Source organism: Cavia porcellus, unplaced genomic scaffold (assembly GCF_034190915.1).
Source record: "Cavia porcellus strain 051 isolate PalLab524CR breed Dunkin Hartley unplaced genomic scaffold, mCavPor4.1 scaffold_8, whole genome shotgun sequence".
NCBI classification, from domain to species: Eukaryota; Metazoa; Chordata; class Mammalia; order Rodentia; family Caviidae; genus Cavia; species Cavia porcellus.
In genome coordinates this window covers 55,355,024-55,383,015 of record NW_026947491.1, presented here as the reverse complement: position 1 = coordinate 55,383,015, position 27,992 = coordinate 55,355,024, and the positions used below count along the sequence as shown (strand labels likewise).

The 27,992-nt window shown below is 32.4% G+C and overlaps 1 protein-coding gene across 4 annotated transcripts in view; it reads right to left on the bottom strand.

Annotated features, from left to right (window-relative positions):
* Positions 1 to 2,133: 2,133 nt before the first annotated feature.
* Positions 2,134 to 27,992, bottom strand: part of Usp15 (ubiquitin specific peptidase 15) — a 138,996-nt gene continuing 113,137 nt past the window's right edge. For all 4 annotated transcript variants that reach the window (XM_023567590.2, XM_023567591.2, XM_023567592.2 and 1 more), the window contains 13 exons: positions 27,790 to 27,948; positions 27,482 to 27,706; positions 16,800 to 16,883; positions 16,615 to 16,709; positions 16,345 to 16,536; positions 15,112 to 15,227; positions 14,664 to 14,936; positions 14,087 to 14,157; positions 13,642 to 13,757; positions 12,786 to 12,935; positions 9,707 to 9,810; positions 7,419 to 7,507; positions 2,134 to 4,116 (listed from right to left, as the gene is read on the bottom strand). In XM_023567590.2, the coding sequence (XP_023423358.2) occupies positions 3,934 to 4,116; positions 7,419 to 7,507; positions 9,707 to 9,810; positions 12,786 to 12,935; positions 13,642 to 13,757; positions 14,087 to 14,157; positions 14,664 to 14,936; positions 15,112 to 15,227; positions 16,345 to 16,536; positions 16,615 to 16,709; positions 16,800 to 16,883; positions 27,482 to 27,706; positions 27,790 to 27,948 (1,857 nt within the window). In that variant the 3' untranslated portion in view covers positions 2,134 to 3,933. The remainder of the gene's footprint in view (positions 4,117 to 7,418; positions 7,508 to 9,706; positions 9,811 to 12,785; positions 12,936 to 13,641; positions 13,758 to 14,086; positions 14,158 to 14,663; positions 14,937 to 15,111; positions 15,228 to 16,344; positions 16,537 to 16,614; positions 16,710 to 16,799; positions 16,884 to 27,481; positions 27,707 to 27,789; positions 27,949 to 27,992) is intronic.

Here is a 27,992-nt window from a genome sequence, read left to right as displayed (position 1 = left end):
TCTCTGGAGTGCTAGGGTTATAGGTGTGCACCACACACCCAGCAGCCCAAAACTGATTTTTGAATTGTTTTAGTGTCCATTTAAAAATGCTTTACTCCCTTATTACTGAAAATGAGGATTTTATCTTTCTAGTTCTGATACTTTGAAACATATTCTATGTAACTTGTAAATATTTTAATATAGTTAACTATATTAACTATATAGTCAACTGTATTAACTATATAATTATAGTTAATATAGTTTGGCTCATTTTGAGAGAGAATTTTATTATTTGAGATATGTCGAAATTCTCTTGATATATAGCAAATATAAATTAAACACTTAAAATACATATACACTGAGTTGGGATGCATATAAAAATCATTGCCCATTATTTCTGATTAGAAAAATCTGATAATGAAACAATATGTAACATACATTTACAACTGCATATAAAAGCCAAAAGTCATAAGTACACAAATATACTTACCTTTTCTCTTTCCATCCTTTGGGCAAATGACACTAAAAAGAATTGTTCAAGAGTATCAATGTATTTCAACGAAAGGTCTTTAAATTTCTCAGAATTATTCAAATATTAAAAATTTTATTTCATTGTAAAGTAAAAAACATGACAAAGATTTCCATTATTCTTGACTTTGGAAATTTCCCATATTGCTCCTAGATGTTAGATTATGTCTGGTTCCTTCTCATTATATCCACAAGGATCCTCAAGGATTTTGTTTCCTTTAAAACCAAAATGATGAGGATGTGTATCATCTATACCACACCAGCACTGGAAATCTGAAGTATACTAAGTAGGAAAATTGGAAACAAGCAGCAGTGAAATGCACTGTCTGTTAAATAACTTTAAAAAAGTACAACTGACAAAAAATTAACCTTTTATTTATTACCACTGTTGTTAAATAGTATCAGTGATAATATTCCTTCTGTCAGGCAGAAAACTCCTCTCCTTATACCTTTGGCTGTTATTTTCTCTTCTAGTCTCTTGGCTAATTTCTTGTAAAGTATCCTAACCTTGATGACATTAATTCATGAAAAAGTACTGTCCTTACACTGTATTTTGGTACTTGGTAACTTTCTTTGTGCCCATGGCAATGTTTTGTGTAGTTTTATATACAGCTGTCAGGCAAGTAGAGCTAAATAAAGGAATACTAATAGGAGAAAACAAAGTATTTAAGCACCAGACTTCAGCTTTTACATAGAGATTAAAACTAAATTTCAAAGAAAAAAAAAAACTCCTGAAACCTATGGCATCAATTAGACTGAAGTAATCAGTATTAAGTATATTATATACATTTGTTCACAAAACTCTTTTGCATAAAACTCATGATTTCATTTGAGCTTTAACATCTTATGAGGCAGACACTCTAACACATTTAGTATATATCTAAGAACTGGCTCTACAACATGGTAAAAATGTAAACTTGGGGATACTGCTTCAGTGAACTGTATCTTGATTCCTCCATATGAAGTGTGAAAATGACTGTTCCTATCACATAGCTATTGTGGTATTAAAAGAAGTAATGCACATAAACACTTTAATACAGTGCCTGGTCCAAGGTAAAGGCCCAGTGGTTGTTAGCTATTATTATTATCATTGTTTTACAAATCAAGAAACAAACTAGTAAATATTATATTCATACTGCCTGTATTACCTATGTTATCTATAACTAGTGTATTACCCTTTTGAACTATTTTTAAAATTTTTGGAGCTAAAAAGATACTTGAGTTTGACAGATTCATTGCTATATATATATATATATATATATATATTTTTTTTTGTTTGTTTGTTTGTTTGTTTTTTTTCCTTTTTATCGGTACCGGGGATCGAACTCACGACTGCCTGCTTGCAAGGCAGGCGCTTATGCTGCTGAGCTAAATCCCCAGCCCCCATTGCTATATTTACAAGCTCTAGAAAGTATCCGGCAGAAGAATAAATATTACATGAATGAATGTTTAAGTTTAAAAAGTCAGCTTTAAAACATATCCTTAATAGTTGGATTCACTTTGCTCTGACATGTTTTCCTTGTTAGTATTAACTATACAATAATTAAACAGCATAGTATTACAGTCATCTGCCCACAAAATAGGGATTCTTTTCAAAAGATTCAGAGTAAGAAATAAAAGACTAAATAAGGCCTTGAATAGCTTTATTGAAATCTGTATAAATAAACATGCACATTTCAAATGTAAACTCAAGTGAACCCAAGTGCATCAAAATTTTAACCTCTGTCATGCAGGAGGTTAGCTTACATTAAAAAAAAAAAAAAGAAAAAAGAAAAGATCAAAAAACAAAACAAAACAAAAAACCCCAAAACAACAACAAAAAAACAAAAAGAAAAAACAAAAAAAAACCAAAAACCCAAAGCAGCTTTTAAAATACCAGGATGAAAATCCAGCTTTAATATCAAGGTATAAAGCAAAGCCACGATCAACATACCTCATTTATCCTGGTCAAATGCATTTTTTTCTTTTTACTTTTAAATGCTAACATAAATAAATAATTTACCAAAATGTGCACTCACAGAGTGAACTTTTATTTACAATACACAATTTATAATCTATTGTATTTGATTAGTTCAAGTGAAGAACATTATACTTTTTGCTTTAGTTAACAGTGGGACACAAAGCAATTTCTCAGGTAGTCAACATGTGAATTGTGTCCCAGCATTTAAATTTTCTAGTAAAGGCAGTATTGTATGCCAATCCACAATACATTCTTTCAACTAGATCAAAGGGGAAAAAAGCAGCAAATGAAAATGTTTCAAATGTTCACACATGTATTTGGCATCCTGGATCTTTGAATGTGGTGAACTAAAATCAAATTCAAGGTGTGTATGCTTTATATACTGTACAGGTTCTGACTCTGGAACATGCAAACGCCATTTCTCTTTTAACAAGTTACCTTCTGAGAAAAGCTGTAAGGCTATGGTGAATTCCATCAGGAACACACAAAGAAAGTTAACAGACCTACCTTTATAGCCAATTGTTGATTAATGATTTAAAGGCTAATAATGAAAAAAATCTCTCATCTAAGTTTGATGCAATTATTACTATGGTACAGAATAATATTGAGTCTGTTCCTATATTACAATAATTAGGAGAGCTAAACATTGTCAACTGACCACAAAAGTTGGGTAGAGAAAAACGGAGAGCAAAAATTTTAATTGTGGACCAACACCAGACTAAAGATAAGCATTTTAAAGCAAAACAAAACTGAATGTTTAAAGAATAGATCCCTCTTCTATTAAAAAATACTTATACATAACTGAAAAATGACTAGTGTGAAACCTAGAACCTGTTTCCTTAGTGGTAGTAAGATGAATGTAATAGTCTAGATTTTTAATGATACTACAAAAGGAAATTACTTTCTTAAGATTATGTCATGTATCATGATTTGGGTTTTAACTGGCCCATATTGGTTACCAGATTTGAAAATTTGGTTTTCCACAAATACTACTGCAGTATCTATGCCACACTGACACTGCAGGTAATATTATATGGCTGCCTAATGTACATGAACTAGATTATCCAAAAAGTTTGGTAATAGTTTTCTTGCAGTATTATTAGACCAAAATAAATGACCAACAACCACAAATTTAACATCTGTCATCAATTAACTCACATCCAAAAAATTAAAGAAAACATAATTCATCAAAACAGCAGCAAACTTAAAAGGGATTTATTTGTGATTTCCTATATATATTTAGCTTGTAAATACAAGACTGTAAATGTATTAAGAGACAATTTCTGTTAAAGTTTTCATTGTGTTTCACTTCAAGTACTGCACAAGTTAAAATCTGATAAAGGATTTACATTCGGTTATCTGAAACTCCCCATCTCAGACTTCTGTTTGAATGTGGTGGGTAACTTCATTTTTCATGGACACCACCACCAAGAAAAGTCTCTCTTTTATGGCTTGTAGGACTTTCGTTAATTAGTGTGCATACAGTTTTCATTTTCTATATCATTGTCATTATCATTGCTATCTTCATCACTTTCTAATGGGATGCCTGTGGCAGCTGAAGCACCTTTAGTTTCTCGGTCAAGAGGAAAAAAGCCAGTTCCACTGAAAGTGTCTTGTCTCTGGTAGAAGAGTACATATGCTGCCTTGGACTGTCAAAACAAATAAAGACTGTTAAAACTTTCATGTTTGTTAAAGATCACACTAAATATATTAATGTTTAGCTGGCAACCAGTTTCATGACAAGGCACAAATTAAACAGAAAAACCACACAGTCAAACAGATGTTGTTAAAATTGATTATAAGGAAATCTTTATATATAAAAAAGAATAGTTGCTGGAATTAAAGTGTCTTATGCTCTATGTTATTTGAGCGAAATAAATGCCATAAACCTAGTTTAACCTAGTTAGTATAACATGAAATAAAATTTAATGCTTTTCTCTCTTTTGTCTGAGGGAAAGGTGAACATCTACTTAACACTAGTTTTATCCTGTGTTTGTCCTAACTTTTCCTGCTGTATGAAGAATATTTTCTATCAAACATCACTGTATATCTTTTTTGGGGGAGCAGTGCTGCCTATCTTTAATCACTGTGTATATTTAGTAAATCCTTCTCCACTAGGCTTCTGTCTCTGACAATTAAAAAAATATAATTCCCCAACACAAGTCCTCCACCAGTCTAATTCCCAGTCTAGCTGTCACATCTCTCTCTTTCTCAGAGCCAGGCTAATAATCTAAATCAATTACTGCTTCTTATGCACACTACTCAATTCAATGTAGTCTAACTTCTGTTCTAAGTGCTCTAATGAAATGGCTTTCACTAGAATCAGTAACCTCATTTAAAAAAAACCCCAAAGTGTGCCTTTTAAAGTTCTTTTGGTCAATTTTTCTGTCTTAGTACTTTTCATCAAATAGTTTCTGGCCTCTGTAACACCACTTCTCAGGTCTGCTCTTCTCTCTTCAGGTTCTCATACTTCTCTGTGGGCTCACTAAATCCTGACCTTTACAGATACGACTGTTCTGTCCTCAGCTTACCTATCTTTGGCAGTTCGTGTGCCCTTACTAGGTGACTCATTCATACCTATGGCTTCAACTGCTGCTTAAGGCTGACAACTCCAACTTACAATTTACATCAGATCTCACTCCTAAATTATGCCAGTACTACTACCTGATGGAAATGTCTACAACATCACTGTCATTCAGGTATCTCAAACTTCAACAGCACATTTTCTTCCTATATTCGCAATCTTGGTGAATAGTGAAATAAGAATTATCTTCAACTTCTTTTCCTCTGCATCTTTCTAAATCTTTATTTATATTGTTACATTAATTGTATCTAGTAAGTATCTCAAGTTTATTTCCCTTTTGTCTATTACTATCACTAATTTAATTGCTTAAATTTCTGTGATAACTTTCTTTATTCGTCTCTTCAAATCTATCCTCCTTAGTGTGCCCAGACAGATGTCAACATACAAATCTGATGTTACTATACAGTAACAATCATCTAATGTTTCTCAGAGTTTTTACAAAAATACTGAAACTAGGATTTCAATTTTTTTATCTAAACACTAAATTTATCTCTAGCCTAATTCTCTCCCCAACAGTAAGAGGTTCTCTTTTCAGTCATAACAAATTTATTTGCTGTTCCCCTAAAATGTCACACTCTGTCATGCTCCTTGCCTCTATGGGGTAGTATTCTCTTTGCTTAGAACACATTTGTCCCTGTTGTTTAATTTAGTGGTATTTGTACTAGCAGATTCATGCCAAATGGCAATTTTACTATAAGGACTCTGGCTACCCTGGACTTCTTTCCTTAAATCTGAAATTTCAGTCGAGACAGCAGGCTCCTTTCTATGTGGCCAAAGGAAGCTATTTAATGGAATTTATCATATTACTACTACTAGTTTATCTGTCTTTAGATAGTATGCTTCTAAAAATCAGAGCCATCTTTTAACTCTGCTTAGAATGAATTCTATACACAGTTCATTTTAAACAGAGTCAAAGTTTATAAACATATGCCCACAAAACTTATTTAAAAGTAATTAAGTTATTGTTGACTAAATTATCATCACTCTTAAAATTCATGGTAACTTTACTTCACATATTTTATATTAATAAGAAATTATTTGAAGGCAGGTTGGGGCAACTAACACGAAGGGACGATTTTAGATAATTTAGGATGTTTTGATAGGAAGACTAAAGACAGGAATCCAATAGCAAAGTAAAAGACAAAAGAAAAAATTCAAACAAGAAATGTTAACAGACATATATATCTTTTAAAACTGTACGGTTCAAGTAGCTTGTTATAAGGAGATAAACAGCAGAATATGTATGTATGTATGCATACAGTCACGCACCACATAATGACAGCATATATGGCAGTTGTCCCATAAAATAAGAATTATTATGTAGCATAGATGTGTAGTAGTAGGCTATATTATTGAGGTTTGTGTAAGTATATTCTATTATGTTTGCATAACAAATCATGTATATGCATAACTATACACACAATACAGAAGGGAAGGAGAAAAATAATTCATAATTATTTCAGATCTATTTATGAAATGAGATAAAAGCTATGACAACAATTAGCTCAGAAATTAATCTGCTTTTATAAACTGAAGACTTTAAAGCACAAGAAACTAAAAAGCTATCTCTGTGAAGGAAATGTATACTTTTGTACATGAAAGCACAGGAAACATCATTCTTTGTGGTACTGTAACCAACAGGTAAAAGTTATAGAGATGCAAAATTTATACAAAAACAAATCTTTATCAATTTTTAGCTCTTTTTATTACACACTATAGTCATCTGCCATTTAAAAAATGTTCTCTGATGTGAAGCACAACAAATGTAAATGATAAATGAATTGATTTATAAAAAGATTGCTTTTCTATTAATCAAAAAATATGAATGCAAGTTAATCTTAAGAATTTGTATTATTTAATTATGCTATTTTAAGTTTCTTTGCCTGCCATAAGAATTAAAAATCATATGTATGGTAAGGCATTAAAAGTTCCCACCCTATTTTTAGCATTCTGGCTTTAAAACTGTATCTAAAAAAGTGTGAGCTAAGCTTACTTTCAAGGAGAAAATTAACTTGCATTAGAAACCCAACTCACAAAGAAAATTACCAAAACATTTTTATATTGCAATTTGTGCTTCTTAGTGAGAAAATTTTAAAGATAAATTTCCATTTAAAGGACAATTTTGTATTTTTTAAAATCAAAGAAAATATATCTTAGATACAATAGATTATATGTTCCATGGGTCTCTTTTATTAATTTACTATGTGTGTGTACATGTGTCTGTGTGATCTGGGGGATCAAACCCAAGGTCTAATGCATGTAAACGTACTCTGTACTACTAAGCTACAGCAACTATATCACTTCTCCTTTTATTAATTTATAATCATGCCTTTAAACAGGATTTTAAGGGATGCAAGGTATACTTACCACAATTTGGTCTTCAGATGCAGTGGACACACTACTGTCATCAAAATAGTACCATTTTCCATCATCTTTATTTTTTGCAAAAGCAGTATCTAAGGAAAAAATGTAATTTACTTCTGTGACTAAAATGATGTATGATTTTTGGGGAAAATCCTCAAAACTATATTTGCATACATAAGAAATAATTATTAAAATTCTATGACGATCATATACATGAGGCCTAATTATTATGCATTTGACTAAGGGCTTTTAGAATAATTTCCTAATATCTAGATACCTGAGACATTTTCATTAAGGCTGAAGTTTATAACTTTTTTCAGCCCAGGGAAAACAGATCTATTATTTTTTAAATACACAGATTAATACCACTAATAACAAATAGTAGTTAACATTTATTAAGTGTTTATGGTGTATCAGGCATGGTGCTATGCACTTTATATGTATTATCTTATAAAGAAGGTCTTATCATTATTCTTATTCTCACATCACAAATGGAAAATTAAAGCTTCAAAAAAAGATTAATTTGTTCAAGGCAGTATAACTGTTACACAGCACAGTTAGGATTTAAATATATATCTATGTCTGACCCCAAATTTATAATTTTAATTATTAGACAAATTTTCTATAATATTTTCTTTTCTGATATATATATATATAATTGAACACGGGACTTAAGCCCTCCACCAGTCCATTTTACTTCGAGACAAAGTCTTGCTCAATTGTGAGGTTGCTGTCAAACTTGTGATTTTCTTGCTGGCTTCTGAGTGATTGAGATTACAAGTGTGTGTCATTATGTCCAGCTGATAATTTGTATTTTTTTGTAATATTTTTAAACACTAGAATCTGTTTTTAACACACTTGTAAATATACATATATTTATATATACTTTTCCTCATTTCAAAATAAAAATTATTCTTCTTTTGTTTCAGAAATTAAGAAATTGAGGTGGTTATCCTTGATATGAATGAAATCAAAGGGCAATATACTTTCTATTAAATTACCTGACTGGATGATATTCATAGGGAGATACAATTACTTTAAAAGTTAGTATTAATATGTAATGAAGGAGAAAAATGAACCGAGGGAATAACTACAATAATAATAAAATAAAAAGCTACTTCTTTGAAAAGATTAAGATAAGCTTCCTAGAAGACTGACAAAAAAGAATGAAAAAGGCTTAAGATTAGTGTTCTCAAATAAACTGGAAAACCTGAATGGAATGAATACATTTTTGAAAAATGGAAAATGTCAAAATACATATAACACAAAAAAGAAACTGAACAGACTAATAAACATAACATAAATAGAAGCATTTATGGTAGTAATGTCCAGATAGTTTGGCGAATTCCAGTAGGCTTTCATGAATAGTTAAATCCTAGAAAACCCTAGATTTTACTTGCTATTTCAAGAAGAATAAGAAGAAGAAAGAAAGAAGAAGAAAAAAGCAAAGCATCCCAATTTGTTTTACAGCTGTAATCTTGATTCCCAAGTGAAATAACAATAGCATAAACAATTAAAAGATTATTTCACTTTGAATGAAATGTAACAATATTAGTTAATGAAATAAAAACTACAAAAAACAAGATATATTCTAGGAATGTAAACACAGTTCTATAAAGAATCTGTCAAATGGAGAGTACAGACTCTTACAGTCAACCTAGAGAGCAATCTGGCAGCACTTAAAGACTCTTTAAACCTGACAATCTCACTTTCAGGTACACAGCTCAAAGAAACTCTCACATATTGGTCCATACAAAAATAGTGGTAGAAAATGAAAGGCAATCTGGATGTCCATCATGAAATGAATGCAGAGAAAAATAAGGTAGAGGTAAACCATGACTAGTAAGGAGCAACAATCTAAACAGATACAAATTAACTACACACCTAACTGTTAAGAGAAAAAAGATCCACTGAGATTATACAGCATCATACCAATTATGTAAGTGAACACACGTGCATTTAGAAAGCATATACACCACACATACTACAATGGGAAAGAATCAATGGGAAGGACATGTATCCCAAATGGATCAATGATGCTTTTTCCTGTGCCTTCAACCAAGGAATATGATTAACTCAATCTTTTATACCTGATGGGAAAAACAAAGACAGAGACAAAAACAAAAACAGAAACAGGTTCTAATGTTGATTTACTCATTGATCAGTACTGGGTAGCTATTATATGCAAGATGCCTTTGGCATCTTAGAAATAATAACTATTTTAAGGGGAAAAAAGTCTACAGCTATTCAAATACTATGATTTGAGTTAAAAAGGTAAACTGTCAACTTACAGTGTCCTCCTCCCATTCCTCCATAGTGGTTGGAAACAGCAATCAAATTATATTGGCAAGGACCTGCATTTGGATTAATTAGGAATTCTGACATATCCAAGTCACTGTTTAAAAAAGAAGACAAGTCACTCCAGAAAGAACGACTAACATCAAGAAATCAACCAGTAACAAATGCTAGAGAGGCTGTGGGAAAAAGGAACGCTTCTCCATTGTTGGTGGGAGTACAGACTGGTATTACACTGTGGAAATCAGTGTGGAGGCTCCTCAAATACTGGGATTGAAGGTCCCTTTTGACTCAGTTAGTCCCATTCTGGGTATATCCCCAAAAGAACTGAAAATGTCATACTACAGTGATATATGTGCACCCACATTTACAGCTGCACAATTTGTAATAGCTAAATCTTGGAAACAACCCAAATGCCATCAACTGAGGAATGGATAAAAATTATACAATGGAGTACTACTCAGCTATGAAGGATAAACAATATTTTTATAGGTAAATGGATGGGACTAGAAGCCATACTCATAATGAAATAAATCAGTCTTGCATGGGTAAACACCATATTGTCTCACTAGTGTAAGTAACTCAAAGAGTAAACAATATCCAAAAGTTACAACAGATGTAGTGAATGGGACATGCTCAAAAGGAAGTCATATTGTTTGATCAATTTTGCATGCCTATATCTGATAACCTGAGCTACTATTTTGAGGATAACAATATGCATTATAACAACTGTTGCTAATTTCCTAACATCTTTCTTTGAAATCCTATATTGCTATTGTTTCTTTTGTTTTTTTTTTTTTTTGCTTTTGTTGTTGTAGTTTGCTTTTTGCTTTTTGTTTTTCCTCTATAAATAAAGACAAGTAAATTTTGTTTTCTCTAAATGCAATTTAAAAAAATGAATGAATTCTACTACCTTCAGCCAGTATTGATACTCACTAATACATCAATGAACAAATCATCAAGAGCTAAATAACTTAAAAACATACTACATTATGTATCTTTGAGGTTTCAATGTTTTGGCCAAAATTTTGTTTAGGGGCTGAGAATTTAAAAATGTTTCAATGATGCTGTGATTCAAATTAACATTTCTCATTCAAATACATTTATCTTTAATTACATGAGGAAAAATAATCACTAGCATTTGCTATCTAAGGTCAATGGATTCTTTTTATTTTAAAATAATTCCCAGGGATGCTTTATACAAGGAAATTAAAGTGACAGTGAAAAATAACACTCTTAGAAATTTTTAAGAATTTAAATATATTAAAACTTAATTTCCTCCAAGATTTTCTTGGTTTTGATAATCTGTATGGCAGAGATGGGTAACATCCTTTGAATGCAACTGACTGTTCATAATCAATTGTGTATGAATCTGGAACACAACCATTTTGTAAATAGTTCAACATTATTTCTATAGTCATTGTTGTTCCCCCCTCCCCACAATACTAGGGGTTGAGTTCAGGCCTTTGCACTAATCTACATCCACAGACTTTACTTTAAGAAGAATTTTTTTTGAGACAAGGTCTCCTTATGTTGCTAAGTTGTTCATGATGGGCTTAAACCTGCAATTTTCCTGCCTCACCTTGCCAAAATGATGGGATTTCAGGTGTGCACTATCAGCCCAGCAGAGACATATTTGAAGTTTGAAATTACTGCTTTTTAGTTAGCCAAATGTAAGAACAATGACTGTGCGGGGCATAAAGGCATATATGCCTGTAATCCTAATACTCTGGTAGGCCAAGGGTAGAGGATCATGAGTTAGAATCCAGTTTGGGCAATTTAATAACTTAGTGAGACAAGATAAGAGGGCTGGTGATACAGCTTGGTGTGAAACTCTTGGGTTCAATCCTCAGTACCAAAGGAAAACAAAAGATCAAATGTCTTTACTAGATTCTACCTTTCTGGTATTTACATTATTCTTTTTTTTTTTTTTTTGTCTTTTTCCTTTTTATCGGTACCAGGGATCAAACTCAAGACTGCCTGCTTGCAAGGCAGGCACTTATGCCACTGAGCTAAATCCCCAGCCCCCATTATTCTTAAAAATATTAATGGCTCACAGTTTTGTTAAAGAGAAAATGTTTTTTGCTAAGTAACTGGAATGAGCAACCCAACGAACATTTTAATTTAGTATTTTCATTTTTCAAAAGAGTTTTTTTGCTAAGTTTCACTGACTGGGTTTGAACTTGTGATCCTTCTAGCTTACCCTGCCAGACTGCTGGCAATAACTATAGGTAAACATGCCACCATGTATGGTTCCAAAAAATATTTTCAATTTTACATCATTTATATCCTTCCAATCACTTTTTACACACACATTCATCTTCAGTATTTCCACTATAGTTTCAAGTAAATTTTTGTGGATAAATATGGTAAAAAGAACAAAAAGGATACTTTTATATGTTCTTTTTGCATGGATATAGTACTAAGTTCTGACTGAAAAATATAAAAATATGTGTGAAGTTTCTCCTGTTAAATAACTATGTGAAAAAGATGATGTTATTTATTGTTTTTCGGAATTTTCAACAGTGTTCAGTGAAAGCTAAAAGCCAAGAGCCTGCAAACGTGTTGTCTCTAGGTATCTTTAGATATTTTAAAAAATATGATGTCATACTGTGCAATAAGAAACTGGAAGACAATACAAATCAGGATGATTTAGTTCATTACAATGTCATCCGTCTAAACAGTTCCATTATTCTACTTTTTTATTATTTTACTCCTTTTTAGAAAAACATATTAGGAATGACTGACGAAAAATGATGAAATAATTCCTACGCAGAACAAAATCACTGTTTTGATAAGGATCTTCAAATCACAAATGAGGTCAATGAACACAAAAGGTTATGTAACACAGAATGAGTTAATACTTTTTTTTTTAAAAGTGTACTTTTTCTTTGGTGTTAAAATTCTCTAAGAAACAGTAATAGCTGTAAAATTCTTGTCCTTACAAATTATTGGAACTATTCAAAAACTGAAATTCAATCCAATGATACCCAGTTTACATTAAGATATAACAAAAAGCACAAAGTAAGTTTGAAAAAGGATGCTCAATGTTTATTAAACAAAATTTAAACTTACTTGATTGGAAAATCAACTAATGTATCCAACTTGTCTCTCATGTATCGACTGTAAGAAAATCGTTTAAGATGTACCACGAGTACTGGAGGGAGGGACCATAAATCTAATTTCTTTGTGGCTTGCTGATGTTCTTTACAGTTTGGACAATACCTACAAACAGAAGGAAATATTTAAAGCTTGATAGAGGTACAAATAACAATCAACTTCCATTTATAAAAGCAGTAACCAAAAAAATTCAAATATTTTGGGAAATACATTTTTTCAGTAATTACTATACACCAGCTTGAAAACAATTCTATTTTTACTTTCAGTACATTTCCCAAATAACTTCTAACCATTATAAATCAATATGCAAAACATACTGAAAGAAATAATGAGGGCTACATTATTTATTTACATTTCAGAATGGCAAAAAGACATAGGTATCACAGGTATGTGTGGAGACATAGGTATTAGAAAATCTCAAAACTTCTGGGCTCCAGTGGAATGACACCACAAAATGTTTCATTATATTTTCCTCAAAAGCTTCTCTTAAAATGGTTGTGCACCTAAAAATTCCTGTGAGACGTAATTATTAATAGTAAAACGGCTATAAGAGAAATTAAAATAATGAAATAAAAGCTTAACACTCTAACATTTCTAAAGATATTATTCTTAACTTAATGAAGTGATTTAAAGTATTAAGAAAATAATTAGAGGGGCTGGGGATTTAGCTCAGCGGCATGAGCGCCTGCCTTGAAAGCAGGCAGTTGTGGGTTCGATCCCTGGTACTGATAAAAATGAAAAGGACAAAAAAAAAAAAAAAAAAAAAAAAAAAGAACCTAATTAGAAACAATTATTTAACTTTGTTTCTTACCAAGGATCTTCAGCACCTAGTTTTTCTTTTGTCGTAAAAAGTTCAATGCAATCTTTTAATTTCACAAAAGGTTTTTTAGGAGGTTTATATTCCACGCTTTCATGTTTTTCAAAATCCTAAAGAGAAGTATTTCTTGAGTTAAGAAAACAAATGAAACAAAACTCATTTTAGTGATACCATCTTACTCTGAATAATAATGAAAACTCCTAAACTTTCTCAAAAGAATCATAAAACTTACATAAGCTGAAATTTATACAATACTTCTTAATAACTCCTAAATAAATCTAAATGGATATCATTAAACAGGAGAAAAAAAAGTTCATGGTCAACTCTTTACTGGAAAAATAAACATATCTGATAGAAGCAAAACAATAGCAAAAACAATAAGCAACTATTAATCAAACTAAATCAATAAATGGTAAAGAAATATTAAATGATGACTTACCTCAGCAGCATTTTCATCAAAGTATCTTTTTTTCAATTCAGGATCCCAATCCAAAGCAAGAAAAGATCTTTCTAAGGTGGGAAACACATTTTTTCTTTAAAATTTAATACGCTTTAGCGTTAAAATTAATGCATTTTAATGCTAGGATATATACCAAATAAAAAAGAAGTAATCTTAGGTGATTAGGACATACAGCCATTTCCAAATTACTGAAATAATCTGAGAGTTAAAAAAAAAATACAGTGCTTAAACTTGAAATGCAACCTCTCTTCCATAAACACTGGTATGTGTTTTTGTCCATTTGGATATTAATAAATTAATGGCATTTTTCATGATAGGCTAAAATTTCACTTAAAAATTTAACACGTACAGTGAAAGTTCAAGAAATTTTTTTTTTTTTTTTCTTTTTGAGACAGCGTCTCCCTATGCAGTTCAGACTGGCCTTGAGCTCACTCTGTAGCCCAGGCTGGTCTTGAACTTGCAACAATCCTCCCACCTCAGCCTCCTGAGTGCTGGGATTACAGGCATGAGCCACCACGCCTGGCTCGAGTTCAAGACGTTTTTCACAAATACTTACCATCAAGCCTAAGCTGCCTGTCATCAAATCTTATGTGCCTGATATCATCTTTGATATAGTTGATATCAGTATTGCCTAAATTGTTGAACTGGAATGTAAACAATCGTTCTTTGTGTCCCGTGAGTTGACCTTTGCAAGTTTCCTCAGTACATAATCCATTTTCAGAATCATTATCTCCTCCAACTGAATCTTCTGACTGGCTGTTCTCATTTTCTGAGGGAAGTTCTTGATCCTGGCTGGATTCATCATCTGGTTCATCTGTTTCCATTTCACCTAATTTTAGGTATTAGAAATTTTAAACAAACTCAGCATTACATTTAAAGTTTATTATATTACTTTTTCCAGGTATGGAGATATTATTTCATTCCATAATCTCCATTATCTTAACTTTTTCTCTGAGGCAATAATCTAACTGAAACGCTGTTACAACTTAACAGGAAAGTCTTACTTGGTGAGCCTTCTTCATGTATGCCATTTGGGCCATTTCCATTAATATTTTGGTCCTTACAGCAATGCAGGGATCCTTCAGTGTCTTCAGTTTCAGTAGATATTTTGACATATCGGCTTAAATAAGAAACCAAACAAGCTCAGCATTACAAACAAAGGTTTAAAAACAAAATTTTCCACTTTGTCAACAAAATAAAAATCTCGATGCAGTAACAGTGGTTAAATTAAAAAATAAACTCAAGTTTATGATGTAACACTGTATATAAACTCACTAGTAATTTGCATTTTTGTTTACCTATATAGAGATTTATTACTTCTAGATTTTTACATCTTTAGTATGTTAAAAGTTTGTTTTGAATAATTTCTCAATTAAAATACATTTTTAGGGCCAGGGATTCAGCTCAGTGGCTCAAGTGCTTGTTTAATAAGCAAAAGGTCTTGAGTTTGATTCCTGGTAACCCATCCTCTCAACACACACACACACACACACACACACACACACACACACTCTTAAAAAGTCTCACATTTATATATTAAGAATACTTGTATTTGTATAATGTGCTTAAAAAATTTTTTTTGATGATGTTGGCAATGAAACACAGAAGTACACTGTGATCTTTATGCACACATTATGGAACTATGATAACTGTGTATGTAAGAAATAATACTAAATATGGCCACTATGAAAATTAAGAGATGAAATAGTACTCATGATTACCTTTCAATTCAACTGAAGGTTTTTAGGAAGGTAAAAAAAGCAGGCAATTTTACTATCAATCATGAAAATGTATCCTTTTAAATAATTAGTGAGTTCCTAAATTGCTAGTGTACATAATAAAGAAATAAAGCACAGATTATAGTTATAACAAATTCCTATTCCCTTTCAACTGGAAACATGCGGTATAAAACAGGTATAAGACTACATGTTTCCTGGATTTGATATTACCTCAGTTTTGTGTTTTATATGATCTATAAAGTAGATTAGGCTATAAGCTGATTCTTATCCTTTTTCTTTCTGTAGTGTGCTGAGGATCAAACCCAGGCCTTCACATATGCTAGAAATGTGTTCTCGCACTGAGCTATATGCTTAGCCCTTATCATCTGATATTTTAAACTGCTGCTTATCTAAACAGTAATACAGACTTATTTAGTAACATACTGGTAGTGTCTTGCATGTTTATTTTTATTTTGTATTTTATTCTCAGTTTTTAGATATGACTTATCTGGCACTTACCACATTCTCAAAAGGAGGAGATTATAAAGTTTATCTTCTGTATTGTTTCGTGGTACAGCCATAAGAAAAGGTTGGCCAAAAAGTGAAGAACCAGTATGGTGGGTATAACTTGAATGCCTAAATTTTTCTCTTAGACAAACAGGAATAATCACATGCTCTGTATCTTCTGTCCTATTGATATTAATTTCAAATCTACAAGGAAAAAATTGACTATGAATTTCCAAAATTTTATTTTTCCTTAACATTTTGCATGACAAATTTTATACTTACACATAAATATCATCCCGTTCCATAATACTACTAAGGTTTTCATCCACAGCGAATATTCTGTGAAATCTATGATTGTATATATCAGTAACTATCATCTAAAAAGGAAACAAATTTCTATTAAGCTGATTTTATAATGCTGAAAACTAAGTATCAATTTATAGATTTCAACCCCAGAAACATCATACCTTATCTGCAGGTACTCCTGATAAACCAGACAATGCTGTACAAAGATCTAGTATATTTCCAATTTTGGGGACAACCACTTTGTACTAAAAAACAAAAATTGTAATAATTTTATTAGCATGGACAAAACACTGGGTAGATGAGAATGACTTCATTTGGTGCAGAATGTCTGTCTCTGATCTTGCTATATCCCACGTAAGTGTCCAAATGGGTATTTTCTAGCTTTATTGTTCCTTGGCTCCTCAAATGAAACCTCTAACCTCTACTTGTGGTCAACCTCCTAGGCTTTGTCTTAGGTAAAACTGTTTCATTTCAGCTGATATGTTAAACTTTCACAAGGTTACTTTCTAGCTATTACTTCCTGCTTCTCCTGGGAACACATTCTTATTTATTCTTGGCTCATGTTGAGACTTCTAGTCTTTATGACAATTTCTTCTCCTGCCTTCTTACAGCTCCACCCAGACCCATTTCTACTATCTAACTGAAATCCTTAATGTCTTTGTTATTAAATTGTACTGTAGTTGAACCTTTTCAGAGCTGTTCTGATATGCTGGAGAAAATTTCCCAACTTCAGTGGCCAGGGTGCTACGAATCTACAGTGTTCAATCTCAAATGACCTTTCAACATCACCCAGGAATAAGTGTGTGTATCACTTAGTTGCTTTTACCTCTTTCCTCAATTATTCTTTAAAATCTTCACTATTTTACAGCTTCCTATTTTATTAACCTCTCCTTCACCATTAGAACTTCTATATTGCCAAAACAACAACAACAACAACAAAAACAAAAAAACAAAACCCAGAAGCCACTCAGTTAGAAAACTTTCTCGGTTTTGTTTTTTTTTTTTGGGGGGGGGGTCTTTTTTAGTTTTTATTGGTACCAGGGATCGAACTCACGACTGCCTGCTTGTAAGGCAGGCGCTTATGCCGCTGAGCTAAATCCCCAGCCCCTAGAAAACTTTCTCAAATTCTTCTTCTTTTTTTTTCCTTTTTATCGGTACCGGGGATCAAACTCAGGACCACCTGCTTGCAAGGCAAGTACTGATGCCGCTGAGTTAAATCGCCAGCCCCTTTCTCAAATTCTTGTCCTATTAGACACTTACTGGAATCAATGCAAGTTTTTTTCTCTCTCTTGCAACACATGGGAAGACAAATTACCTCTTCTCATTCTAAGCTAACTCTAGCATCTCTTCTCTGACTTTGATCTTTTGCCTTTTCTGAAACGTAAACTCAACAATTATCCTTTCTTCCATTTTATCTTAACCTCTTTGCATAAGCATTTGGATATATATGTCTTTCAAAAAGACAAACACACAAAGAACGAAACAGAAGAGATAAACAGGAAATAGAAGTTCAAATACTTCCCTAAATTACAAATCCCTGTGTTTTAATAGACATGTAACTAGTTTCGTTTATATTACTTTATCTTAGTTCATTGAAAAGAAAGATGCTATCATTTGCCTCTTTTTTGTGAGAATCTTTTATGCCTTACATTGAGAAATTACGTTGAAGATAATATACAAATGTAATAACTGTTACTCTGATTTTGAAATTTTATTTTTTATAACATAAAGCCCTTTGCTGCTTTTTCTCTAGTAATTCCCTTTAATTATCTCTCTTCTTTATCAGTAACTCAATGTTAAGACCATCTATACTGATTTTTATAACTTTCTAATTTCTTATTTAATTCCTAATTCACTTTCAACCCTTTAATGTATTTCCAAGGTTACCAACATTTATACACCTCAATCTTTATCAGTCCTGATTTTACTGATATTTTTGCATCATGACTGCATACAATGTGATTCTTTAAAAATGTTCCTTTGATATTTTTTGAGCTTTTCACTTGATTGATTGATTGATCGACTGATAAAATAGTATCTTGCTGTGTTGTCCCAGCTGGTTTTGAACTTGCAATCTTCCTGGTCCAGTCTATGGAGAAGCTGAGATTACAGGCACATGGTGTAGTGCCCAGCTACTAGTCTTATTTTATATTAGCAATTTATTTAAATTTTGCATTTCTATAAATGAATTCCAGGGCCTTGTGCAGGGAAGGCAAATATTTCATAACTGACATATATTCATAGTGCTATAATCTCAGAATTCTGTCCCTGATCCTCTTTTCTCAATACTACGTAGACTTCTTGTTAACAACTTGATATACCACATAAAGACAGCAAAGAACAAAAATCCCAGTCACCTCATTAGGCACAGAAAAAGACTTTGATAAAATTCAGCATTCATTCATAATGAACATCCTGAAGAAAATAGGTACAGAGGTATTTATCTCAATCTGATGAAAGCCATTTATAACAAACTACTGCCAACATTATATTAAGTGGGGAAAAGCTGAAAGCCTTCCCTCTAAAATCAAGAACGGCACAAGAATGTCCATTATCTCCATACTTGTTCAACCCAGTACACAAAATGTTAGATCAGGCAAGAAAAAGAAATAAGTATGTACAGGGAGGAAAGTAGCCAAGTTATCATTATTTGCAGATGATATGATCCTCTATCCAGAAAGATCTAAACAAATTGCACAGAAGGCTCCTATATTAATAACCAACATCAGTGGATGGCAAAATCAACACACAAAAATCAAGTGTTACCATACACCAATAGTGAATGCACTGAGAAAAGAGGAAATACAATTTGCAATAAAATCGAGGAAAATTAAATACTTAGAAATTAACCTAACTGGGGCTGGGGATTTAGCTCAGCGGCACAAGAACCTGCCTTGCAAGCAGGCGGTCATGAGTTCGATCCCTGATACCGATAAAAAAAAAAAAAATTAACCTAATGAACTAAGTGAAAGACTTCTACAACAAAAACTATCATACTGTGAAAAAGAAGATTGAAAAACCATCAGAAAATGGAAAGATATACCCTGTTCCTGGACAGGTAGAAGGAATACTGTCAAAATAGCTACACTTATAAAAGTGATATGCAAATTTAAAATTGTTCCAATTAAAATACCATTGGCATTCCTCATAAAACTAAAGAAAATCCTAAAATTCATACTGAATCAAAAGAGAACTAGACTAGCACAAGTAATCCTGGGCAACAAGAGCAAAGCAGAGGCATCACAATCCCAAAAAACTACATTACAACATTACAATGGTGAAAATAGCACAGTATTGATACAAAAAAGACATATGGATCAATGGAACAGAATAGAGAGGCAAAAATAACCCCCCATTCAGTTATCTGATCTTAGACAAAGGGATCAAAACCATGCTGGATGAAAGACTTTTTAACAAATGGTGCTGGAAAACTAGCTATACACATGTACAGGATTGAATCTGGACCCGTATCTCTCACCATATTCTAAAATAAAATCAAAATGGATCAAAGATTTAAATGTTTAAAAAGAAACACAATCCACTAGAAGATCAATTAGGTAAAACTCTTGATGATATAAACATAGACAATTTCTAAACAGAACTGTAGTTGTATAAGAATAGCATCATGAATCAACAATTTAGCTGGATGTGGTGGTACACTCCTGTAATCCCAGCACTCTGGAGGCTCAGGTAGGAGGATCGGTGCAAGTTCAAGACCAGCCTGAACCGCATAGCAAGACTGTCTCAAAAAGACATTAAACAAACAAACAAGTAATTTGGAATCATATCAAATTAAAAAGATGCACAGAAAAGTAAACAGCCAATAGAGTGAACAATCTACAGAATGGGAAAAAAAATTTTGCCAGCTATTCATTAGATAAAGGTTTACTATTTAGAATATATGAAAAATTCAAAGTAATTAGATGACCTCCAAAAAGACCCAGAGGAAGTGGAATGAACAGGCACATCTCAGAAGTACTAATGGCCAATAAATACATTAAAAATGTTCAACAATTTGGCCATTAGAGAAACACAAATTAAAACAATACTGAGATCCCACCTTATTTCAGAAAGAGTAACTATATTAAGAACTCAACAATAAATGCCGGCAAAGCTCTGCAAAAAAGGAATCCTTCCACATTGTTTGTAGGAATATAAATTACTACAACTACTATGGAAATCAGGGATACTTCTCAAAGAACTAAAAATAGAAATTTTATTAGACCCAGTTATTCCTCTCTTACATATCTTCACAAATTACAGTGATACACGCCTACCCATGTTTATGGTAGCACTCATAGCTAAATCTTCTGCGTGGCCTATAAGTCCACCAACAGATGGATAAAGAAAATGTGGCATTTATACACACAATGGAGTAGCGCTGTGTCATAGAGGAGGACTAACTTGAGTCACTTGTAGGAAAAATGAATATACTTTGAGACTATCATGTTAAAATAAACAGCCACAGAAACTTAAATACAGTGTGGTTTTTTCTTATATGAGAAACACAAAATATAAATAGAAAACGAAGAATTAAGATTTGTTGTGTATACATACCAACTCCGCATGATATATGTAACCATTATATACTGTCAACATGTATTAATAAAAATAAGATCTTAATAAAAATCAATTTTGACTAGTTCTGGATTACAGTGCTTGATGTCTTAGAATAATTATCAATTATAGCTCCTTTTATTACCAAGAGATTTCTGGTTCATGTGAAAAAAAAATCACAGGGTTACCCTTGTCTTAAGTGAACTCAACCTTCTAAACTACAGTGACCATCTTCAGAGCTAACTTCTTAATTTGAATCTCAAGTGCATAAATACACAACCTTAATGCCCGCTGAATTATCTTAATGGAATGTTCATCCTGAGTCTTAGAGTCAGTATGTCCAACTTTACTTAGACCATGTTAAGTCATCACGCTCGGTTTTATTTTCTTCTTCAATGTGCTCCCCTTATACATCCTATTAAAACAAATGGCACCATTATCCCCTCAAATTTCCACCCAGTAAACTTGGTATCACCTTTGAATATATTCACACATTTTAAGTTTTCACATTCAACTAGTTCTAAGAAACTACCAACCTCGATAATAATCATGAGTTTAAATCCTCGTCATTTGTCAACATTGCTACAGCCTCTTAATTGGTCTTAGAACTTCCAATCTAACCCTTTCCTATTTAATCTCTGTTCTTCCACAATGTTTGATCTCAAACACAAGTCTAGCTATATAATCTCTAAACTTAATAATCTTTATTTTTTTAAAATTTTATTTAAAGAAAAAAAAACAAAATAGTAAAAGGGTACAAGTAATACAGAATTTAAAAAAAATAGTAAGAAATCACTAGTTAATAGACTACATGTTGTCATCTTAGAAATAGCTGTTCGAGTTACAAAATTAAAGCATAGAAAGTGGACAAACAGTGAGACTGCAAACAGTTGTGTTCAATGATCCAACAAAAACTTAGTAATATGTCATCTACCTTACACACCTAAACACACTTGCAGTTGTATCCTTTAGAGCACTTTCTTTTCCTCTCTTTTTTACAATAACATTTATACATTTTGGGTTTTATTACTCCCACAGTTCTTATTACTTTTTTTTTTTTTTTGGAAGAGAATAAAAACAAATGTGACAAAACAAAGCAGTCAATCAAAACAAAGGATGGACATAGTACGTGATGTAAAAACAGAATACAAGGTAATCAACAATGGTTACCGTAATGCCTCTTGCTACATTAAAAAGAATTGCCTATATCATCAGGAATAATAAAATTGAACAAAACAGTACAGAACAAAACCAATAAAACCTAAACATTGGAGACATTACAGGACTTCAAAAGAAGGTAATAGTCAAACCAGCATGGGCATCACAGTGAATCTTAATTGCCTTCAAAGTAGTTGCCTGTACCCTCAAACTTGATACTATCAAACAGAACAAAATAGAGTAAAATCAGTCAAAACAATATGGTGAGAGCAATACAGGGCTTCAAATCAAGTTAATAGGAAATCAAAAAAGTTACTATAATATATCCTGCTAATTTAAAAAAAAATTTTTCCCTTAATTAAAAAATAATAAAAAAATAAATTTAAAAAAAAGGGGGAGATTGACACAAAAGAGAACATAACAACATAACAATACAGGTCAGAACAGAACAATTTAAGCAACATAATGTTTTACCACAAGATAACCTGACTTAATAGTAGTTACCATAGTGTCTCTTTCCTTGAAATATTTGAGTATAACTTCGTATACTATAGCATCAAACATATCAAGACAGTGTGAAAGCATTCAAGATGATGGAAATATTATACGGTATTTAGAACCAGCTAACAGAAAATGAACAATGGTTTCTATATTGTCTCTTTGCCTATAAAAAATTTTGTTTATACTATCACATATAATAAAATCCAATAAGATATACCAATGGAGCCAGAAGAACAACAGTTTGATGGGACTTCGAAACAAGATGGTATTTTTTTTTTTTTTGGGTCTTTTTCATTTTTATCAGTACCGAAGATCGAACTCATGACCGCCTGCTTGCAAGGCAGGTGCTATGCCGCTGAGCTAAACCTCCAGCCCCAAAACAAGATGATATTAAATTAGCACGAGCTATTATGATATCTTGTTTTCTTCAAAATAGCTGTTCCTATCATTACAGAAAATAAAATCAAACAGCCCAGAATAAAACCATTCCAATTAATGAGTGAAAACTTTATAAGGCTTCAAAAGCCATATAATGGGAAATCATGATTACCACATACTTTTTATGTATTTATATCATTTCTTACATTAGGGAAACGATTCAGTATTCATACATGTGAGTTGAATTATTTCACTTATGAGTATGGTCTCAAGCTGCACCCATTTATTTATAAGTATTGTAATGTGATCCTTCTTTATAGCTGAGTAGTACTCCACTGCATAAAAATACCACAACATTTTTATCCACTCCTCAGTTGATGGACACTTAGGTTGTTTCCAAAATCTGGCTATTACAAATTGTGCTGCTATAAATATGGGTGCACATATATCACTGTGGTATGATGCTTTCAGTTCTTCTGGGAATATGCCTAGAAGTGGAATAGCTGGAACAAATGGGACTTCCAATCCCATCTTTTTGAGAAATCTCCAGACTGACCTCCACAATGGTTGCACCAGTCTACACATCCACCAACAGTGCAGAAGAGTTCCTTTTTCCCCACAGCCTCTCCAGCATTTGTTGGTGGTGGTTTTCTTGATCCTGGCCATTCTTTCAGGATTGAGATGGAATCTCAGTGTGGTTTTAATTTGCATTTCTCTAATGACTAATGATGATGAGCATTTTTTCATGTATTTGCCATTTGTTTTTCTTCATCTGAGAATTGTGTATTTATCTCAAATGCCCATTTTTGGATTGGATCTTTGAATTTTGGGGTCTGATTTTTTAAAATTGTTTATGTTTTAGACAGAAGCCGTGTCATTTTTTCCCAGTTTGTGGGTTTTCTTTTCACAATGCTGGAGATTTGACATGCAAAAACTTTTTAATAAGAGGTGTTCCCAGTTATTGATTCTGGGAAGTATTTCCCATGCAGTTTGAGTCCTGTTCATGAATTCTCTACCTACCCCTATGTCTTTAAGGTTTTTACCCAATTTGTCTTCCAGTAGATTTAGTGTTTGTTTTAATATCAGATCTTTGATCCATTTAGATTTTAATTTAGTACACGATGATAGACATGGGTCTAGTTTTAAGTTTTTGGCATATGGACAGCCAGTTTTTCCAATACCATTTATTAAAGAGACTGTCATTCTTCCAGTGAACATGTTTGGCCCCTTTATCAAAGATAAGGTGGTTGAGTGTGTTTGTAGTTGTGGTTGTATCTTCTAATCTATTCCATTGATCTTCAGTTCTCTTTTGATTCCAGTACCATGTTGATTTTACTATGGTTGCTTTGTAGTATAACTTCAAGTCCGGGATGGTGATGTTTCCTGCCTTGCCTTTGCTGCTCAGAACTGTCTTTGCTATTCTAGGTCTCTTCTCACTCCAGATGAATTTTAGATTGATTTCTCGAGATCTATGAGGTATATTGATGGTATTTTTATTGGGGTTGCATTGAATCTGTATAAGAGTTTTGGGAGAATGGCCATTTTCACAATATTTATTCTTCTTATCCATGAGCAAGGGATATCTTTCCATTTTCTGAGATTGTCTTCAATTTCTTTTTTCAGTGTATTATAATTTTCCCTGTATAGGTCTTTCACTTCTTTCGTGAGAATAATTCCTAAATATTTCATTTTTTTGGTTGCTAGTGTGAAGGGTGTAACTTAATAACCTTTCATAGTTCCTCTTGTCTAAATTCAAATTTCCTACAATGATATTAAAGATCTTTGTGATCTAACTATTGTTTACACATTTGTTACTTAAAAATAGTAGCATGAGCCATGTCCTCTCTTGCCTTTGGGCCTTTGTACATGTCCTTTTCTTGGATAATAATGGCTTTATTCCCAGTTTTCACCTGCTTGTAATAATTTTTCAGGATTCATCACAGAAGTCACCAGTTACCCTCTGTGAATCTTTTTAGTGTCCTGTCCTAGTACTTCTCATGCACAAGAAACTGTGAGAACAAGGACTAGAAATACCTTCATTTTTCTACCACTTTGCACAGCATCCCCAGTATATACATTCAATATTGATAACTAATAAACTTCTGTAACCTAAATTTTCGATGGTGGAAAAACTCACCAAGTAGGCTAAATCAGCTAATTTTATTTCCTTATCAGCTGGTAAAACCATAGCATTATGAGAATACTGGTTCTGTGTGGGGGAAAAAAAATCCATTTTTCCTGTGCTGATCATGGCTCTAACTTCCACAAACTTCTATTCTTGGTTATCAAATGAGAAAAATAAATAAATCAATGAAATTTGTACTGCTGGAAAAATGATTTAAAGGCCAAATTACAAAAGAACATTAAGAATATAACATGGGTTAATGTGTAGCTTGAATGCAACCTGTCACTACATAACACACATTATTTATATTACTGACATGAGAATGTATTGTCTTTAACAATTTTGCTGTAGGGAAACACAGCATCTACATTTAGTTTGGTTGCAATATATTTTACACGTTTTTCTAAATACTTACTCCACTGGTATTTATCTGGAAAACTACAAACTGGAGAAATAACAGTATAGTTTAGCACTGATGTAGTTTCTCTCCACTGAGAAGAACATACATGATCCTGCATTTATCAGCAAGTGAATAAGTGAGTATCAAAGGGTCTAATTTTAAAATGTGAACAGATATTCTCTTCTGGTGAGGAGTAAAAGCAAGTTTATGTATTGGTCATGCTGATAGATAAGGTGAAGAATTCACTACTACCAGACATGAAGGCATTAGGTTCAATGAGTTTATGAAGGACATACATAAGAAGCAGGAAAAACAACAACAAGAACAACACACGATTTTTCTCCACTAGGCCTTATCCATTTTAAATGAAAAACTATTTTTAAGAACACTGCATACGTTCCTGTTAGTAAACCCACTTTCTTGAATAATTTTGTTCAGCACATACCATTCATATAGATTTCATGACTATCATACATAAAAAAAAAAAAAACAAAAAAAGCAAAACCGAACAATTGGCTGCAACTCTAAGCAAAGGATTGAAGAAAACAATTTTCTAAAGTAAGAACCGTATCTTCCTTGTTTAGTATATAAAGGTTTTTACTTGGAAAGTGTCCAGTAAAATACATAAGTCAATAAAATTTTTGATTACTTCAATCCATAAGCCATAAGTAATGGAAATGCAGAGATTTATAAGTTCTCTATCTTCAAGTGAGTCAATGATCTATAAACGACCAAAGCAAGCTGAATGTCAAAATAAAATTTGCCAAGTGCTATAATAGAATTAGGGAACAGAAATAAAAAAGGAAGAACTTACTTTCATTGGGAGGGGTCAAATTTCAAAAAAAATTAAGTAAGAAGGGAGAAAACACAGTACATTGCTCAATGTAAAATAATCCAAAACACACAATGGCCATTAATGCTTCCAATAGGGATTTTGCACAGAATAAGCATTATTTGAAACTTCAAGGTATTAAAGGTTAACATAATAAACCCAGGTTTTTACTCTAAGTGAATTTCCATTTCTCTAAATGCTTAAAATGTCTAAAATTCATAGATATTAAAATATACTACAGTATTGTCAGCAAGGTGTGGTGACACATGCTTGTAATCCCAGCACTGTGGGAGGGCTGAGATGGGAGGATACTGAGTTTGAGCCCAGACTGGGCACTTAGTGAGACACCCATCTCAAAATAAAAAAGGGCTGGAGACATAGATTCAGGGGTGCTAAGCCTGAGTTCAATCCCCAGTACTGAAAAAAAGAATATACATCTATGTGGAAACTAATATCATGCTTTTTCATCTCTGTAAAGTAAAGTAAAGTAAAGTAAAGTAAAGTAAAGTAAAGTAAAGTAAAGTAAACTAAACTACTCTCAGTTTCTTTCTTTTGGAGTACTTGGGCATAAGCCTGCTTACCTGTACCCTAACCTCAGTCTTTTTGAGACCCTTGCTAAAGTGCTCAGGCTGACCTAGAATTCATAATTCTCCTGTATCAGCCTCCTATGTAGTCAGTTGTGTTTGGAAAAAAAAAACAAGTGAGAATTTTGTCTCTACATGATGTCTTTTATCCTTTCAAAATTCTAAAAAGTCATACTGATTTTCAAAATATGGAAAATATTACAGAATCTCTTATATGATAAAAATTATCAAATTGTGTTTAAGGGTGGAACACTAATATAATGAGTCAACAGTAATTAACAAGTGTAAAGAAAATAATCATTATTTACCTGCATAGGTTTAGTAAGTGGATCCATTCTAACTAAATAAACTTCCAAGGTACGTTCTTTCTTCATGGGCAATGGAAGTGTCAAGTAACAAAAAGGATCAAATGTTACTGAGATCTTAGCACACTCAGGACAAACTAAAGTTGATTTAAAAAGGCCATGAAATATATCTACTATGATAGAATCATTTCTTTTTAGATGGTTTTCCCAGGCTTCTTCAGCAACCACCTACAAAGCAAACAGATACAGATTATAAAAAGGTATACAAAAATATCACAATAGAGATACAATAATAATATCATGTGATTTACCTTATCCGGTCTTCCATCAGCATCTTTTAACTGTATATATGGTTTTTTCCTAATTCTATTCAAATCCTCATGTAGCCCATCTAATAGGAAAGCTAACAGTTCTTGACAGTCTTGCTGTTGGTAGCCAGAGAACTGAGGTGCAAAACGTCCTACCTGAGTCTGTTAAAAAAAAGCAGAGTATACAATTCACCCTCATTATTTAC